This window comes from Anarhichas minor, unplaced genomic scaffold (genome assembly GCF_050575085.1).
Source record: "Anarhichas minor isolate MPS153535 unplaced genomic scaffold, ASM5057508v1 ptg000005l, whole genome shotgun sequence".
NCBI lineage: Eukaryota > Metazoa > Chordata > Actinopteri > Perciformes > Anarhichadidae > Anarhichas > Anarhichas minor.
The window spans coordinates 963953-977375 of NW_027466451.1; the positions used below are offsets into that span (position 1 = coordinate 963953).

Sequence of the window (13423 nt, forward strand, 5' to 3'; positions counted from 1 at the left end):
AGAGTGTGACAAATTGATTTTTGGAATATTACTAACCAGAGGCACTCATGTAATCCTGACAAAGCACAGTGCAAACTAGAAAATAAATGTATTATTAATGGTGGGAATAAAGTATGAGGAGGTGGAGTCCGGGCTTTGTGTCAAATCACAGGAGCTAATCCTCCTTATCCTCCTTAAACACAGTAAAAAGTTCAAATACAGTTCAAAACACATAGTTTCCAGGAGCTGATAAAGTCCACTATCTTATTTAGTTATTTTAATATCTGTGCAATTATACTACATTCCTTAATGTGTTTCTACTGTCTCTTTTCTATATTTTTGGAAAGTCGGTTAGTCCACTACTTTGGTTTCTCAACAGTTATAAAATGGATTGCTGTGACAATTTATACAGACATTCATGGTTCCCAGAGGATGAATCCAAGTGAATTTGGTGACCCCCTAGCCTTTTCCGCAGAAGCAAGCAACGGGTTGATATTTGTGGTTCGGGGTTAAATATTTTGACAATTATTGTATAGATTGACATGAAATATGCTAACAAAGTAGTATTTTTTTTGCCTAAACCTAACCAAGTACGTTTGTTGCCTCATTTAAACCAAGTACCTTTGTTTCCTCAATCTAACCAAGTAGTTTTGTTGCCTAAACGTAAGCTTGTAATTTTCTTGCCTAAACCTCACCAACTACCGTATTTTCCGCACTATAAGGCGCACTTAAAAGCCTTTAATTTTCTCAAAAAACGACAGTGCGCCTTGTAATCCGGAGCGCCTTATATATGGATCAATTGGTTAATTGGTTGATCCATACTGGTTGTACACGGCGCTCTGTCAAAATGTTTCAGTACGACTGGTAAACTACAAAGCCGCACCGCGGTAAACACCGGTACTGTGCTTACTCCTAGTCCAACACCACTTGTGTGTATAAAGACCCCAAAATGGCACCTTTGAAGAGACACACTTACGACGCTATTCTATTCTATGCGCCTTATAATCCGGTGCGCCCTATATATAAAAACAGTTCTAAAATAGGCCATTCATTGAAGGTGCGCCTTATAATCCGGTGCGCTTTATAGTGCGGAAAATACGGTAGTATTGTTGTCTAATCCTAACCCAGTACTAAACCTAACAGAGAAATTTTGTTGCCTAAAACTAATCCGGTACTTTTGTTGCCGAAACCTAACAAAGAAAGTTTGTTGTCTAACCCTAACCAAGTACTTGTGTTGCCTAAATCTAACCTGGTACGTTTGCTGCCTAAACATAACCAAATAGTTATAATGAATAAAAGGTTGAATGATCAGCGTAAGATTGTGTTGTGCCTGATGAAAATTATATTGCATCTGCATTTTTGTGCAACTTTACTGGCTGTGGAGTTGCATTGTGTGTGTATGCACAATGACTAATCAAGAAAAGAGGTGGACACAACCAGAAAACACACATACTGAACATACAGCAAGATGTAGCAACATGTGTAGCCTACACATACACACACACACACACACACACACACACACACACACACACACACACACAAACAGACTTTTAAAACTGTAATCCATTGTATTTGCTGGGGGTTCCCAGTCCAACCACACATAAACAAATACTGTATAAGAAAACTGTACACAGCACACAAACACACACATATAGAAAACCTCCTGAGACAAGCTCTAATACGACTGTGAAATATTGAGGGTAATTAGCTGCAGGCTCTCCTCTGGCTGATGATGAATAATTTGACAATTTATCCAGTGCAGTTGAGAAGCCAGAGCGCTCATGGGAGTTGCTGTTCCGCCCCACTGTTCCCCCAGGCCTGATTTCAGCCCAAATGACTTTGTTGTTGATGGAAATGTGTAGTAGTAGACATAGCCACAATTCGTAATTGATTGGAAAATATCCATCCAGGGGAAAACATGTGACATATGGGTATAACTAAATGCCCGACATGCTTCATTGTAGCAGCATACATGCATTGCTTGTGAGTGTCGCAACACATTGTATAGATGCCCTGCAAACACTTCAGTATGTATGTGAGAGCCATAGCTGTGTCTGTGTGTTCTCTGTACACTGACAGGCGGCCAGACTAGTACAGTTCTAGAGTGCATGTGACTAGGTCGCCATGGCAACAGAACTCCCTGGAGCATGCTGAGAGCAGAGTGACGTCACTGGTCTTTGCCTATTGTTTGTGTGGCCTGTTCAGACTTGATTTTAATGTTCGGGATAGAATTTGAATTAGGTTAGGGTCAGGTGTGTGTATGTGTGTTTGTGTCTGTTTGAGCGTGTTGTGGGGACTGTTTACACTCGCCTTTGTTGCACGTCCCCATAACGTAAATCATTACATCTTATGGTGGAGACTTGTTTTGGGGTTAGGTTTAGTTTAGGTTTTGGCTTAGGTTAAGGTTAGGGTAAGGGTTAGGGCGAGGCAAGTAGTGGTTATGGTTAGGGTTTGGGTTTAGTCTCCAGAAAATGAATGTTTTTAATGTAATGTCCTCCAAAGTGATGAAAACATGACTGTGTGTGTGTCGCTCGATGCTCTCTTCTCTCTCCTCCATAACAAAATGAGGGCATCGGTTCCTGTTATGCTCCACTCAGCCACATTCAGTTGCTACATTGTACTGCCAAACACACTCACATACAGTACATGCGCATGAACACACGCACAATGGTTTACGTGCACGCACACGGACGTCATATATACTCATATAGGCTTACAGAGTAAACACACATGCTAGTGATGGGCTCGCACAAGAGCAGGTGAATACGACCCATCCGCCTTTCCATACACACACACACACACACGTACTCACTCTAAGTTTTTTCTCCTGTTTAACCAGACAGACAGTATTGATGGGCGCTGAGGAGGAAACTATCTGAAGCTGATCTGTGGGGTTGAACAAACCACATTTCCCAAGCTGACATAGTCATTTATCACTCCTCCGTACAGTGAGGAGCATCCTATTAGGCGATGTGTCGAGGTGTCTGATTAGAGATGTGAAAGTGTTCTTGTTAGTCCATGTGCTTTAATGCTATGTTGCTGTTTGCCTCCCATAGACTGTTATTGTGTCATAAAGTACAAGCCCACAGAGATCAGAGATATGTATTGATTGTGATCAATTTCAATAATAGAATTGAAGCAAAACAAAGCCAAGAAGAAAATGTGGCCTATGTTGTTTCTACCAGCAGCTTCTATCCCCCTTTGTGTCATTTTGTTTCATTCTAGTCACATTAGTCATTATGTATGTAAATGAGGGAAAGGTTGTTTTGAAGTGTCATTGTTTTTGGCTAATGGGGAGACAAACTCCCACACTGCTCTTTGATTAAAGCACCACTCATCATATTGTATTCATATTGGACACTAGCTGCGAGTTTTCATCTCTCTGTAATGTAAAACAGGTCACTCTCTTGGGATTCATTAAAAGCAGTGCCCACATAGCTAAATATTATGTTTCAAAAAGCCACTTTCGGAAAAAATGTTCACAGTGACTTAGTTTATCCTTTGGCAGCTCTGAGAACAGCTGTTGGTTTATGACATTTTGATACATCAAATTCATATTTGGTAGTGTTGCTATTGGTCAAAAGTTACTAAGAATAGCAAAGTGTTCAGATTTTTTCAGCCTGAGGCCGATCAAGCATTATTAATGAGCCATACCGGCACACAAATTAATTATTTTACCGCTCTCCATCCTTAAAGGTGCAGTAATCAATATTTCATATATACTTTGGATTAAACGACATGAAAGTGGTTGCTCATAGTAACCATCTACAGAGAATTATCGCCTAACTCTGCAGTTCCTCTCAGTTTTGCAGTTCTTTTTCAGCCTCTTTCAGCTTAGTGTTTTGGTTTTCCGACCCGCAAACTCAGCTCTGTCTCTCTCTTAGCAGCAGCAAGCAGCTGTTTTTAGTGAAAAGGTTCTGATAAACTGTTGCATACCTGCCCTCTACTGAATGGCAGACAAAATTGTAAGCAACATCCTGTTGAAAAGACAATAAGCATTTAGCAGCTAAAGAGATGTTTTCCTGATTGGTGGAGACCAAAACCGTCCTTCGTCTGGAGACTGGCAATCGATACAAACAGATTCTGCATATGAATGCAGGTAGTATCCAAGTAGTATTGCCCTACCACATGTGGAAAGCAAAAGAGGCAGAACACGGCTAAAATACAATCTGGGAACCAACCGGCTAGCGTATGACGATAATTTAGCTTTTAATTGGTTTCAAATTAGCTTATGAAAAATCACGGTCATACATGTTGTCTCTCAACTTCCAACAGCAGTCTCACATCTCAAGTTGCTAATCGTTCTGCAAACCAATAATCGCTGGCTACACCGGAATCCCACAAATATAGCCACTTGCCCCCAGAGGTTTATCTGTTGTCAGAATGATAGACGATGAGTTCCGAGATTGGGTGACGAGAGACATGAGTGCAAACATCTGGTTCTGAGAAGTGAAGCCAATGTCTAAGTGCCTGAAACTTGTATTCTCTCTAATGTCCAGCAAGGAGCGACTCCTCTGATTGTATAGAAATCTTTGAGGAAATGACCATACTTCTCACTTGATTTATTACTTAGTTTATGGTCTCAATCTATAGTTTCAAGTCTTCTTCAATACAGCATGATGTTCATTTAGTAAATTATGGTCCATTTTAGAGTGAAATATACCACAAAGCAGGGTACGCTTTAGGGCGGGGCTACCTTGTGATTGACAGGTCGTTACACAGGGTTGTCTGGCCTGGGAGTTGTCTGTGTTTTCGTTTTAGTCTGTCTAATTAACAGACTACAGCTCAGCATAGTGCAGACCAACTAAGGATTTGTCTGTGGCACAAAACTGATTCATTGTAAACATGTATATGTCTAAATCTGCATGTCTTTGGACTGTTACATGATTTGTGCGTCTGTGCCTGAATGTGTGTTTTTGCCACTAAAGTGTCTGCTGGCATTCTCTCGGATCTTTTTCCTCCTCAGTGTATTTCCGTCTCTTCCTATAAGCCTGTGTGTTTGGGAATGAATTATGCACTGCTCCGTTTCCCCTGATAACACTAACTGTGACAGTTTGTGCTCGCTGATGTATCAGCTGTGACTGAAGGGTGTTTTTCTGGGTTTGCTTGTTGATGACGTCTGCAATTCCAAAGAGGAAATTCTTCACGGAGTCTTGTTGAAAGGTTGATGCCATTAGATATTGCAGGTCATGGGGTTTAACACAGCACGATAAAAGAAGCATAGAATGAACAAAGCCTTTAGTGCAATGAAAGGTTCTCTCAGTTTGCTGCTTTCCACTTGTCAATCATCTCGTGAGCTGTCTGCCTCATAATGGCAACGAGGAAGACGGGGAAATGCCGCAGCGCTGATATTTTAATTAACTAAACAGTTTTCTCTTTTTTTCCTGCCTTTCTCCATCGTGGTTCTTTCCACTGTCACGCTGTTTCTCCAAGATTTACTGTGATAGTTACAACCTGCTCACTGCTAGATATATGACACTAATAAATATATCTAGGGAAAATATCTTCAGCGTGAGAGTTAATTCATTGGAGATAATAGTTCTTAAAGGAATATAGGAATATATAATTAAAGGAATATAGCTTGACAAATTCCGATTTTTCACTTTCTTGCCAATAGTTAGATGAGAGGATCTATTGGGTGAATGTAAACCTAGAGCCAGTAGTTAATTAGATTAGATTAGTCTATTTTACAACAGAAAGCAGAGGTAACAATAACAGTCTCTTTTAATGTTCCTATACAAGGAAATTGTTAATTATGTTGTGAGTATAACATATTTTGTTCTGCACTACATTTGTTTTTGATATATCACAAATACGTGTAAAACCAATAGCCAACTTTGACTTATTTCAATTTAACTCCCTAAAGTGAAAACGTACTTATTTTAAGCCAAACCGTGATATTTTACGATATACTGTACCTAACCAACAGCTTTTGATGCATTCTTGTTTTGTTTCAATTTGCAATGTTGATCACGTTTTTAAAACTGCGACTGTAAAATGCATTTCCCTCTAAACCTAATTGCAGTTTGGTTGTATGGGAACATTATTTTGTAGTAGACAGGGCTGCCAAATCAACTTAGCAAGTAAGTATATAATCATAACTATAATAATTATACAAAACCAAAATGTAAAAACCAAGAGTTGCGATTGAACAGGGAACTATTTTTGTAAACCGCAGTGACTTCCTTTTTCAACTGCTATATGTCTATATGTGAGCAGCTAATGAAGACCATGAGACGTAATCCTCAACTCTTGTTTTTCAGAAACAAAAAGAATGTATCTAGATTTGTTGTGATGATTTCCAATAAACGAACATTGGATCAAATGTATTTAACGCAAGCATGTACTTTTTACCTCTCATTTTCTTTGTTTATTACTTGGAGAGACTGATCTGCAGTATAATGAGAAACTCTCTCTGGTGTTTTCTCTCTGTGTCTCTTTTTTTGCGCTGTACTCTCCGTCTGATGACTTTTACTTCATACTGTGGTGAACAATGTCCTTAAATAAGAAGAAAAAAGATTTCAACATTAAAAACTAAAATTACTAAAAATAAATTGAATTTAAATAGATCATTTGAAATGTTTTTATTATCCATGTATTTTTGGTGAATCCTAAAACAGTGAGCCATAAATAGCTCATTTTAATGAGGGAAGGCTGCAAATTGCATCTTTAATTTCAGGCAGCAGTGCAAAAAGTGAATTTGTCTGGATTAGAATTAAGAGTGTCAGGAGGTTAGCCTTCTATTTGCTCGCTTTCATTAGGTCACTGACTTTCTCTCTGCGCACTCTGTCCTCTGTTTACGCTAAATAGACACCAGCGTTTAATTGATAGGTAGGTTAAACAGTGCTTTAACCAATTACCATCACAGTCATATTCACTATCTTAAATAAACAGCAACCATGGATTTATAACCTAAGCACTAAATCCAAAGGGTGGTTGAATTTGAAAGTGCTGTCTGTCGTCCTGCTAATCTGCCAGACAATGACACGTCAAGCCAGTAAGCCGCCCAGACAGTTAAACAGTCAGTCAGTCAGCTGGAAGCGCTGCGATCATGTCAGTTCGACCTACCGTTGAATCAGCAGGACATTTCTTCAACTCTCAGCCGCCTGGGTCAATCAGTCAACCAGCATAAAGAGGAAGTCGATCAGTAACAGGCGGCAAGTCAGTCATCTTACAAAATGGGGAACACCGTTCACACAATAACATGAATCAATGTTGTACACAAAGGTTTTGACTGCGCAGAAGATTACTAGGATGGAGGTGACAGTGATTATTGTTGTGCTATTCAGAGGATGAGCCTGTCAAACAAAAGATTTTCATTTTGGAAGAAAATAGTAGGGCTGTTTTGACAAATGGCTCACAAAGTGGTGTTTTGTTGAGAAGTGTTCCAACTTGAAAAGATAAAAAAAGAACAGATCCTGGATGCGAAATGAATATAGGACAGACAACGTGGCGTACTTTTTCAAGTCGGTGAAAATTAATTAAGACAGACAGCAATACTTTTTTTAACGTTTTTGAGTCAAGAAGATGTATTACAATAATGTTATTTGACAGATGTAAAGTGAGTACAGTTGCTTACCAGTGTAATTGGGGACATCACCTTCACCCACTACGTGTCTTAATATGGGCTGTGCATGTAACGTGTGCTAGAATAATGTGTGTACAGCATACGGTGAGTTTCAGTGTGGTTTGATGGATTCTGGAGTCATTTTGTCGTGCTGTAGATGTGCTGCCTTGTTGCTCCGGTGGTCCCTGTCGGGTATATGAGGTTGCCCTGATGTCAACACTTTGTTTGTTTTTTCCTAAACCCCTAGCTGTTGTCAGGAATTAATTAATCTATTCATTATCTATTCATGCTGGTGGAATTGATTCTTTCCATTGTTGCTTGTGTTGGTATATTATAGTCGCATTCCATAAAGCATTCACTGACAGTCTTTTCTGGTTAAGTCCACTGTGGGCAGAAAGATCATTTAAGCAGTAGTGGTTAATATCATATTGATTATCATTCTGGACCATTCATGACCTGTTCTTCTTGAACATATTAGCCCAGCCCATTTCCTATTAAGACAGGCACCTTCATTTTTTTTTTAATGTGGCGGAAGCATATTTTCAGTTGCTGCTGTAGTGGACTTAAAAGCAGCTGTGGGAACTATATCCATGATGCATTCACAAACATTAGGAGATAAACAAGGTTCAGTTTTCACAGCAAGTCCATCACTGATCTCCTGTTTCTTGTTCCTCTCTCTCTCTCTCTCTCTCTCTCTCTCTCTCTATTTATTTGCTCTATTGTTCTATCAACCAGTTCACTTTCTCCAGGTCCTAAGGAAACGGTGATGTTTAACGGCCGGGTGACGTTTAATGGCTGCCCCATCTTGAGCCAACTGGCATCCTCGCAATCGTAGATCTTTCATCAACGGAAACGCTCTTGTCATGGAAACCCCCGACCTCCAGACTGCGTTCCTCGACCCCCCTTGTACAAGGTGTGATTGCTGAGGGAGGGGAGGTAATGCTGAGACAAGCTTGTCTGTGAAGATCCCCAAAAATATCACCCCAAACCATGTAGTGTACCTCTCTCCAAGGAGGGGGGAGGGTCTACATTTGAGTCTGGTTTCTTTTTTTATTTATTCATGTTCATGTTATCTCTGGAATAGATTTGCGTTCGCTTGTTCAAAGAGTGCATGTGGGTGTGGACATAGAGTGCGAGGTGAGGAGAAAGTGACAGAGAGAGGAAGAAAGAGGGAGAAAGGAAAGAAAAGAGATGGTCCTCCACACCACCCCTTACTCCGGGGCCTGTCTGCACTTCCTGGATGGCTTGTCGTGGAGCCTGGTGTTCCCTTGCTATTGGCTCCTGGACCAGCTCCTGGCCTCCTGCGTGGCCACATCGCTGGAGAAGCGTCGACGCTCCCAAGACCCCTGCTCCTTCCTCACCCTGTGCTTGCTGATCTCCGCGCCACTATACCTGCTCCTCCTCTTCGCCTCCCTGCCCTTCGCCCTGCTGGGCTTCGTCATCTGGGCTCCCCTGCAGGCCATCCGCCAGCCATACTTGTACACCTACCGCAGGTTAGTGTGGCCCTTAGTGGCACGGGTTTTTTTTTTTTTATCTGCTCCTTTCACGTCCTCTGAAGGTCCTCAGAAGGTACCCTAAAAGTCCTCAGAAGGTCCTCTAAAAGTCCTCAGAAGGTCCCCTGAAAGTCCTCAGAAGGTCCTCAGAAGGTCCTCTGAAAGTCCTGCTTTAGTTGCTGCACGCTCATATTGTAGGAAACAAACGAAATGCATTGACAGTCAAAGTTTTTGCTGGTAAGTTCTGTAGGTTGACTTAGTCAATGGCAGTAGACTTTCCAGGCTTGAATGGGTGTGAAACTCTCAACTGTATCTTTAGTACAAAACATAACCAACTATGTTTGAATAAATCTGCTCCTTTGATTAAAAAGATAAAAGAAACTTAAAGCTAAGTCAGTGTTCATAAAGACACAAGGACAGATCATTAACTGTAAACTTTTTTGGTACAAAACATCCACTTACAAGTTCAAAATGCTGCTGTGTGCAGTAAGTGTCTCCAGCACCACATTTTGCCACACAAGCATTGTTGTCGTGTAAAGGCTGGGCGATAATTCAATATAATAATTTATCGTCTTTCAATGGAATCATGTCATGATGAATTTATTTATAGAGATATCATGATACACAATTACGTCGTCTGAATTGATAATAATGAGGCATCAAGTACATACTAACTTAATTTACTCGAAAAATATGATGTGAAATATTTTGAGTAATTTTGAAGATTTGATTTTACATCTTTACGTTACCCCTCAGTTCACAATGTTTAACACGTGTGTGTATATATGGATTTTTAGTTTTTGCTTTATAATTATACTTGAAGCTGTTGTGCTCATTTTGGATTGAATAATTCCCAACCCTAGCATAGCAGCTGATGTTATCCCATCGCAAGATGATCTCTGGAAACAGCCAGATCCCTGACGATTTTCTCCAAACCTATTCATCAAATGAGTTTCTGAATCTATCTGAGGTAAAAAAAAAATAGGCCATTCACTTGCAAAATCATGCTTCATTTTATATCTACAGTGCCAGTTGTTAAGTTTGGAAATTTCAAGAGGCAGAAAATGGAGTCATTCTACTGTAAAGAGTTTGCTCATTGGTCTGGCCTACAGCTGCCAGGCTCAATTAGTTCTCAGCGAGTGTTTGGTTATCCAAACACACAGCAGGCTACCCATCATAACCATGAAATTGGAAATGCTGTATTTAGCTCTGTTTGCTGTGGAGGAGCAGCACTCTCTCACAAAGTTAGATATTCCCTTTGTTATCTGTTTGTTTCCAGTAATTATACTGCTGCCTCAAAATGAATGTGGTAATGGTTAAGTGAAATGGTTCCAGGTTTTTCCATAATATAGGATCAAAGAGCAGCGATCCTAATAGAGTTAGTAGAAAAGGATAGATTGATAGATTTGGGAAGAAAAACATAATGAAATGAAAATAAAATTGTGGTTGTATGGAAAGCATACAACAGAAAAGGATGTAAAGATAAGAAAGAAACAAAGTGGAAAAATAATGACTTCTATCAAGATAATTGCAAGTTAATGCGTAAAATATCCCATGGTACAAGCTAGATATGCATAACGTTTCTCCAAATGAGGCTGCATTTTTTGTTCCAAAGTTATCAAAATGTGTCTTCCCCTCAACATAACCACACAATGAGCCAGGTAGTAGTTTCTCCCTGCTTCCAGGCTTTATGCTAGGCTAGCTAATAAGATAACCGTATTTCCTAAACTCTAAACTTTTTTCATTATGTTTCATTATGGAGGGTTATTTATTGGGTTATTTGTGTGCTCCACAGCCTCTTTTTGATTTGATTTAGTGTTTCCGTTGCTTACCTTGTGCAGGCCAGACAAACACCAGGCCGAGCAGGGCCAAGCCGGGCCAGGTGGGGTTGGCCTTGGGGAATGGAGGCCACAGGGCAGAAGCTTCTGTTTCTGCAGTGCCAACGTGTGCCTGCTGCCCGACTCTCTGGCCAGGTTCAACAACCTGTCAGACACGCACAGGAGAGCCCGGGAGGTGGGGAAGAGAATCCGCAATGGTGCCAGTCGACCTCAGATTAAAATCTACATCGACTCACCTACCAACACTTCCATCAGGTGAGGAGAGCTTGCTCCTGGGCTCCTTCTGCTTCCGTCTTAGCAGCAGTAAAAACATTCACTCTTGTCATACATATCAATTGAATAAATGGATTTTGAATAGTTCTTTCTTTCTGTTCGGTTCATCAGTGCGGCATCCTTCAGCAGCCTGGCCACAGGTTTCCGCCGCACCTCCTCTCTGGACCAGCGTCCAGACCAAACACACACCACCAACGGCCCAGCCGACACGGAAACCGAACCCCTCACCGAGTGCCCAATTCACCCCTCAGATGCTGCCAACTGCCCCGTACACCCATCTGCAGGAGACCAGGGTACCTCTGAATGCCCTCTTCACCCAGAGGGAGGAGACACGACAGAAGACTGTCCCCTCCACCCTGCAGGGACTAACAGCAGCTCAGAGTGTCCCGTACACATCTCAGGGGAGGCTCCAGACTGCCCCTTGCATTCCACAGGGGCTCAAGTTGGTCATGGCCATCATGACTGTCCCGTGCATGGGGAAGGGATCCAGACAAAAGCGTCCTCAGACTGCCCACCTCACGCCTCAGCGGTTCAAATCAGCATCAGCGCCCCAGAGCCAGACCCACAGGAGGTTGAAACAGGGAACCATCGGACTGGGGATCAGGTGGCGGGAGACACGGGCAGTATGACTGCCTCCAGGGAATCCCTCGCTCGTTATCATGGTGGTGACGGTGGCGTTGGCATATCCTCCAACAATACTCTTTCCCATGTCCCTCGCACGTCATTCTTCAAGCGCCCCGGTAGAAAACGCCGCCATGGAGATGAAACATTCGACCACGACATCTCTGCCTTTTTCCCTGCCAACTTGGATTTTCTGGCTCTACAGGAAGTGTTTGACCACGGGTCGACGACCAGACTGCAGTGTCAGCTGCATCGTTATTTCCCCTATGTGCTGAGCGACGTTGGCCGGTACGGATGGAAAGGATGCTGCTCAAGGTTCAAATTCCTGAACAGTGGGCTGATGCTGGCAAGCCGCTACCCAATCCTAGATGCAAGGTTTGAGTGCTACCCCAACGGGAGAGGGGAGGACGCACTGGCAGCCAAGGGCGCGCTGTTTGCCAAGGTCAGAATTTTGTTTTACTTTTTCTTCCTCGTATTCTTTTTTTTTCAGTCATACTTAAAACCTCTTCTCACGGGCTGTCAGAGTGATAACGGCATATTTGTGTTATGCACACAACTGCTCTGTAACGATGAGTATTAATGTGATATCTCATTAGAAAGCTACGGTTCTTGTAATTCGATTTATGCAAACCATTTCAAGATACAATAACAACAGCAGGTACACCTGCTGTCAAACGTCTCTGTCAAACAAGCACTCCAAAAATAGCCGATAAAATATCGCCGTGATTCACCGATTATGATTCATAACGTCCCCCTTGTGCATGCTAGTCCAGCAAAAACGGTCTTGCTAGGTGGCTAAGGGTCCACTCGATCGAATCCAGTAAAAGATTTAGTCCAAAACACATTAGTACGTCCATAAAGACCCACGGGGGTCTGTTGCATCATTTCAAATTAGCCAGCAGATATGATAACTCGCGATCATATTTCGGGCATAACTTCACGTTCCGTGTCAACAGAGCGGAGATTTTCATCGCAAAATGGAGGCTGCATTCCGCCGGTTAGATTGACACCTCATTTGACCCAATAGGAGCTTCTATAGCCCGGTCACAGTCTGGAACAGCCAACGAGAGTCCGCTTTGAAAGACAATGCCCGCCTCTCTTCTTTGGGTATAGCTCGAGCCAATCGCAACAGATCCAGTTCAAACTCAGGCTCCATATAGCCAATGAAATTACGAAGCCAAGGATATGCAGATTTATCAGATTGAATGCTGGGAAAGTTTTCAAAACTGAACTGTAAACCATGACTCAAGTTGCTGAGACCGATTATCAAGACCAAAGTCTGGTTCATGAGAATTTACAAGAATCTGTGAAAGTTGATAATGGTTAAATATGATATAGTTAACTATACTTCGACATAAATAGACTATAGTTCGAATTTCGGACATGTAGTTTATCGTAGCATATGCATTTTGACGTGGTGACGCGAGCCTCCAAATGCGTTTTTACGCGGCCGCAATCTTAATAAACCATGTGTAAAATATTAGTTTTCTGTCATATTGTTATCAAATTATAACTTATACCAGGTGTCATGACTGCATGCTGACGTAGGAGAGTATTTTCAAGCCTGTAAGTCCCAGCCATAGATAACTGCTGCCATCTGTTGGCCAAAACAAATCTAGGCGGAAATAAAATCCTTCTCTTTCACTGTG

At 41.7% G+C, this 13423-nt stretch overlaps 1 protein-coding gene across 1 annotated transcript in view; it reads left to right on the forward strand.

The window, feature by feature from the left end:
- The first annotated feature begins 8580 nt into the window (after nucleotides 1-8580).
- Nucleotides 8581-13423, forward strand: part of smpd3 (sphingomyelin phosphodiesterase 3) — a 33255-nt gene continuing 28412 nt past the window's right edge. Inside the window, exons 1-3 of the mRNA XM_076112506.1 lie at nucleotides 8581-9042; nucleotides 10884-11135; nucleotides 11265-12216. Coding sequence (XP_075968621.1) covers nucleotides 8741-9042; nucleotides 10884-11135; nucleotides 11265-12216 — 1506 coding nt within the window. The 5' untranslated portion in view covers nucleotides 8581-8740. The remainder of the gene's footprint in view (nucleotides 9043-10883; nucleotides 11136-11264; nucleotides 12217-13423) is intronic.